At 40.0% G+C, this 6,000-nt stretch overlaps 1 protein-coding gene across 4 annotated transcripts in view; it reads right to left on the bottom strand.

Moving 5' to 3' along the window:
• The window catches only part of LOC133563648 (caprin-1-like), a 99,763-nt gene that overhangs the window by 11,115 nt on the left and 82,648 nt on the right, over nucleotides 1-6,000 (bottom strand). For 3 of the 4 annotated variants that reach the window (XM_061917909.1, XM_061917906.1, XM_061917907.1), the window contains exons 10-16: nucleotides 5,857-6,000; nucleotides 5,738-5,790; nucleotides 5,583-5,666; nucleotides 748-921; nucleotides 564-669; nucleotides 443-498; nucleotides 276-365 (exon numbers count right to left, since the gene is read on the bottom strand). The exon at nucleotides 5,857-6,000 is cut by the window's right edge and continues 54 nt beyond it. In XM_061917909.1, coding sequence (XP_061773893.1) covers nucleotides 276-365; nucleotides 443-498; nucleotides 564-669; nucleotides 748-921; nucleotides 5,583-5,666; nucleotides 5,738-5,790; nucleotides 5,857-6,000 — 707 coding nt within the window. The remainder of the gene's footprint in view (nucleotides 1-275; nucleotides 366-442; nucleotides 499-563; nucleotides 670-747; nucleotides 922-5,582; nucleotides 5,667-5,737; nucleotides 5,791-5,856) is intronic. The other variant, XM_061917908.1, reaches the window with a different exon arrangement.

A 6,000-nucleotide genomic window follows, 5' to 3' on the forward strand; every position in this document is an offset into this window, starting at 1 on the left:
GCCTCATATAACCTACACTTATTCAGCCTGTTCTTCACTATTCTTTATTTACTTAAAATTGCCTTTCAAATGTCTATTCTTGCTGTTGGATTTTGTGCGACTTATACTCCAGTGCGACTTATGTTTTTTTTCCCTTCTTTATTATGCATTTTCGGCAGGTGCGACTTATACTCCAGTGCGACTTATGTTTTTTTTTTTCCTTCTTTATTATGCATTTTCGGCAGGTGCGACTTATACTCTGGAGCGACTTATAATGGGGAAAATACAATAAGTACCTGAATGGGGTCAATAGGCTCTGTTGGTCGAGAATCCGGCGTGTGGGAGGTCTGATACATGGGTGGTGGTGTTGGGGAGACCATGGGTACCTACGAACAGAAGCAAAGTCAAACATGCTTTCATGTTCTCTTGATCTCCAATCAGCCTCGTTTGTAAAGTGACTTACTTGTGTGGGCTCATCTTGGACAGTGTTGGGTTGGGATAGCCGCGAGTCTGGATGAACTAGAGATACCAGTCTGATCAACCAGACGCCTCGCTGGAAGCTGTTGATTTTTTTCTTAGCTTACCTGGAGGACACATCTGTGGCAGGTCTATGGTCTGAGAAGGTTTCATGGGCTGGGCCGACACAATGGCAGGGTCAATTGACTGACCGTCAAACTCCAACATGGAATCCTGAGACCAGAGTTTAAATCGGCATCTGTGCTAAACACTTACTGCGTGTCAAAGTCATATTTAGCTCAAAGCAGCTACCTGCATGAAGTTGTACGTTCCCTGCATCTGCGCCATTAGGTCCTGCACCACCTTCTTCCTGACCATGGGGTCAGTAGCCGGCACAGGAGACACTAAGCTCAAAGGGTGGGTCTCCAGAGGAATAGGGGGAGGGGCATGCTGCACGGGTTGTTGCTGCTGCATGGCAGCCGCCACCTGCAAGGGACACAGAGAGCAGATGAAGGGAGAAACACTCATATAAGCTTTCCAAAATGAATCACAAGACTGCAGCCTGTGGGATTACCATAGGGATGAGTATTTAACACCTGATGTCAACTATCTCCGGCACATTAAAAGTATAACCTACTAAATTAAATGTTCCTAATCCTGTCCTAATATTAAAAACATAGGCGAATATGCAAGAGCAATGATAAAACTAAACTTAAAACATAGACTGGGAAAAAATTTTCAACAGTATATATGAACAAATTAGAGGCTTACCAGCATCTCGTGATGTATTCAAAACCTAAGTAATTATTTTTGGGCCACAAAAATAGGCGACACAGTTTAGGTTGGTCTTTGCCAACAACTCATCCATGTCACCCAACTCGTCAAGTCATGGTCTTGGTGTTCTTATTACTACAAAGTGCTCCTTTAAATAAGCATCAACTCACATTGTCCACATAAAATTTGAGACCCACAGGGATAATTTTTATGGAAAAAATCAATGTGTTCATGACTACCGTATGTATAGTAATGTTAACTTCCATTATCTGTGACAAAGTGCTTGCTCGTGTGGGGTTCGGTTGGTGCTCTGTTGTATGAGGAGAATGGTTCTAGACCTGTTCCATGTGCAAAGTGCCTTGAGATAACTTCTGTTGTGATTCGGTGGTCCATAAATTGAATTGAATTTCATTATTTCTAAGCAGTGTGAAGCAACAAGAGCAACATAACTACTCCTGTGTTACACAGCATAAGTAAGTATCTAGTAAAGCATGCAGTGTCATCCTGTTCAGGACCAAATAAGCTTTGAAATAAAAGCATGGCAGTATTACCCTGGTTTCTACCAGAGTAACTAACAAAATGCACCCATTTTAAAAAAATTATATTTATCGTTGGTTACAGGAAAAAAGATTTATGCATGTATAAAACTTTATCGCCATTGTAGTCAAGATATGCATGAAATTAGTACAGCAGCTCGCTGTGAAACAAGTAACATATGAGAAGAGAATAATCAAAATAAAATATGGACAAATTGAGGAACACAATATCCACTAACTGACGTAGGTTTAACAATCCTTTATCATTATTCGATTTTTTTTTGCCTCTGGCCAAAGTCACAAATGTGCAGAAAAATCTAGTTTTGGTCAAGATTTGGGGTCGCCAAACTACAGCCCGCGGGTCATAGGCAGCCAGCCAGAGTCTTCAAAATGACCCGCGGGATGTCTGTAAACATATTTTATATGATTAACCTTAAAGATATTCCACTACGCAATAAAAAAAAGAGAGAATAAATCAAGTCAACAACAATATACAGCAAGTCAACACACACGTGCCACACAAACTAACATCCCTACTGAATAATGTGGACATTATAAAACTTTTAAGTAACATGTACATGCCAAAATTACATCATCTATTGTCACTCCAAAGCATGATGGGTAATAAACAAAACAGTCTGTTCCCACACTTTGTCACATTATTTTTGTTCTAAGTTATGCAGACAACTGCCTATGTCGATGTGAGTCAGCCAGTCCAACATACATCAACTTAAAGAGAGGACACTAGACTTATTTAAATGATGCACATTTTGTGAGTACCTCCTCTCCATTGGGAGTCACTTTGATATTTTACTTGAATTATTTTGAAAAAAAGGACAAGCGGTACACCATGGATGGATGGATTGTAAAAGTGTTACATACTGTATGTTCAAATAAGAAAGCTTTGTGTTAAAGGGGAACATTATCAGCAGACCTATGTAAGCGTCAATATATACCTTGATGGTGCAGAAAAAAGACCATATATTTTTTTAACCGATTTCCGAACTCTAAATGGGTAAATTTTGGCGAATTAAACGCCTTTCTGTTTATCGCTCTGGAGGCGATGACGTCAGAATGTGACGTCGCCGAGGTAACACACCCGCCATTTTCATTTTCAACACATTACAAACACCGGGTCTCAGCTCTGTTATTTTCCGTTTTTTTGACTATTTTTTGGAACCTTGGAGACATCATGCCTCGTGGGTGTGTTGTCGGAGGGTGTAACAACACTAACAGGGAGGAATTCAAGTTGCACCACTGGCCCCAAGATGCCAAAGTGTCTGCCGCCAAACCCCCATTGAATGTGCCAGAGTGTCTCCACATTTTACCGGCGATGCTAAGGCAGACATGGCACAGAGATGTATGGATAACCTGCAGATACATTTGCAACGATAAAGTCAACAAAATCACAAAGGTGAGTTTTGTTGATGTTGACTTATGTGCTAATCAGACATATTTGGTAGCAGCGTGACTGCCAGCTAATCGATGCTAACATGCGACGCTAATCGACGCTAACATGCTATTTACCGGCGGTGCTAAAGCAGACATGGCACAGAGATGTATGGATAACCTGCAGATGCATTTGTAACGATAAAGTCACAGAAATCACAAAGGTGGGTTTTGTTGATGTTGACTGCCAGCTAATCGATGCTAACATGCTACGCTAATCGATATTAACATGCTATTTACCGGCGGTGCTAAAGCAGACATGGCACAGAGATGTATGGATAACCTGTAGATGCATTTGCAACTATATTACGTTTCCTTCCACCCACATTTAATGCAAAAAAAACACTTACCAATCGACGGATTTAAGTTGCTCCAGTGTCAGAAGATGCGAAAGTCCTGATTGTTTGGTCCGCACATTTTACCGGCGATGCTAACGCAGCTATTCGGCCATGCTATGGCTATGAATAGCGTCAATAGCTATTCGCTCAATAGCTTCAGTTTCTTCTTCAATACTTTCATACTCCAACCATCCGTTTCAATACATGCGTAATCTGTTGAATCGCTTAAGCCGCTGAAATCCTAGTCTGAATCCGAGCTAATGTCGCTATATCTTGCTGTGGTATTCCCATTGTTTGTTTACATTGGCAGCACTGTATGACGTCACAGAAAAATGGATAGTCGCATCGCAAATAGCGAAAATCAAGCACTTTAAAGCTTTTTTTAGGGATATTCGGAGACCGGTAAAATGTTGAAAAAAACTTCAAAAGATACAACATGCCACTGGGAACTGATTTTTATTGTTCTTAACCCTTTTGAAATAGTGATAATGTTCCCCTTTAAGACTGGGCGATATATCAATATACTCGATATATCGCAGGGTTGTCTCTGTGCGATATAGAAAATGACTATATGGTGATATTCGAATATAGATTTTCACGTAGTTGTTTTGAGCTGCTGACATTACACTACAGGCTCTTCTTCACTCTTTCCTGTCTCTCCTCACAGACAGTAAGCACACCTTCTTACATACTGTACGTCACATACGTATACAACCTCGTAAAGCAATTAGGTAGCAGCATGGGTAACGTTAGCTGTGATGCTAGCGGAGCCGTGCAAGTGGTAATATGAGAGACAGAAGGTGCGAATCTGGTAACAAATGAAAGAAGAATTAATTCCCAAGAAAAACAGCAGGGGGTCCTTCGTCTGGCGGTGGTTGGGCTTCAAGTGGGAATATGTCGAACAGACAACAATAATATGTTAAGTGTTGGGCAAAAACGTTACTAAAAAAAGTAGCATTACTGCTAATATGTAGCATCATTTGAAAAGTCACATGCTTACTCCGCATGTTAACATCTCCCTTCAGTGCCACACCATCAAAATGCCGAGGTAAACATTTCCACATCAACACCGTATAAAAAATAGTCAACAACAAAATGAGAATACGTCCGCAGGAACCTACCACATAGTGAAGGACATACACTATTTGATTTCCTATTATGCAGATCATTTTTATTTGACACTTATTGAAATATCTTGTGTGACATCATGCACAAAAGTGCACTTTATTTGTTTTAAACTATTGTAGTGGCGTTCTGTACAAAAAGTGCACTTTAATTTAGTGTTGTTTTGATATGTCATCTTAGTGACATCATGCACAAAAGTGCACTCATAGCTTGTTTTAAAATGTCTCTGACAATCTTGCACTTTCTGTTTTGGAAATGACATGAATGTTTGTGCCACTGCTTAATAACTGTTTCATAAATACACTTTTAGTTGTGATTTCCCTCTCTGCATGAAAGTTTAAAAGTAGCATATATGAATGCAGTATGAAGAAGAATGTTTGAATGTAGACACATAGAATCATCATACTGCTGTCATTATATGCATCAAGTGTTCATTCAAGTCTAAGGCAAAATAGAGATATATATGCTGTATCGTCACATGGCCTAAAAATATCGAGATATTAAAAAAAGGCCATACCGCCCAGCCCTACTTTGTGTTATTTATTTACATTCAAATTTTATTTCTACAATTTACGGTGGGCCACTTTTTGGACACGCCTGCTTTAATAGAAAAGAAAGAAAGAAGGGGGTGTTATTGCAGCTGCAGAATTGAATAGTCATTTTTATTGCAAATTCTAATATGAAATCAGGTGTATGTAAAGTCATTAACGAAAGCTTATATTTTCATGTTTTGCAAGAGGCTTTTGCAGGGGGAGGAGGAAGCCGCTGTAGCTGGTTTGTGAAACTGAAAATCAGCGAAGTGCAACAAAATGGATATCTGGAGAGCAGCAAGGCATATAAGTGTATTCAAGGGTCAATAATGGCTTTCAGAGTAAAAAACAAATGTGTACATGCATAGACGTTGGGCTGGCAGGTCTGAGTGTACCTCAATTTCTGTGGTCCACTCATCCCCTTGCTCATTTTCACCTTCGCTGTATGTGCCCTCTGGAATGAACTGTCTGTTTACAAACTGAATACCAAAAAAGGCAAACATCAGTAAAGTAATTGGTAAATATCTGCATTAAGAAATAATTAACTGACCTCTTTTGTTTCCATGGCAATGGGCTCTACGTACTCTTCAATCACGTGAGTTTCTGTCGAGAGAAAACTGGTAAGTCATTTTATAACCAAAAAAATCAATCAAAAGAATGTTGGATTACCTGCGTCAACAGTCTCTTCTTCTACCTCTGATGATTCAGTTGCTGTTGCCTCGGCTGCAGGGACCTCCACTTCCTCCTCTTTCTCCGCCACTTCCTCCTCCTGCTGCTGCTCCTCACATAGTCCATTTTGGTGAGTTTGAACCT

The sequence above is a fragment of the Nerophis ophidion genome, linkage group LG12 (genome assembly GCF_033978795.1).
Source record: "Nerophis ophidion isolate RoL-2023_Sa linkage group LG12, RoL_Noph_v1.0, whole genome shotgun sequence".
Lineage (NCBI taxonomy): Eukaryota > Metazoa > Chordata > Actinopteri > Syngnathiformes > Syngnathidae > Nerophis > Nerophis ophidion.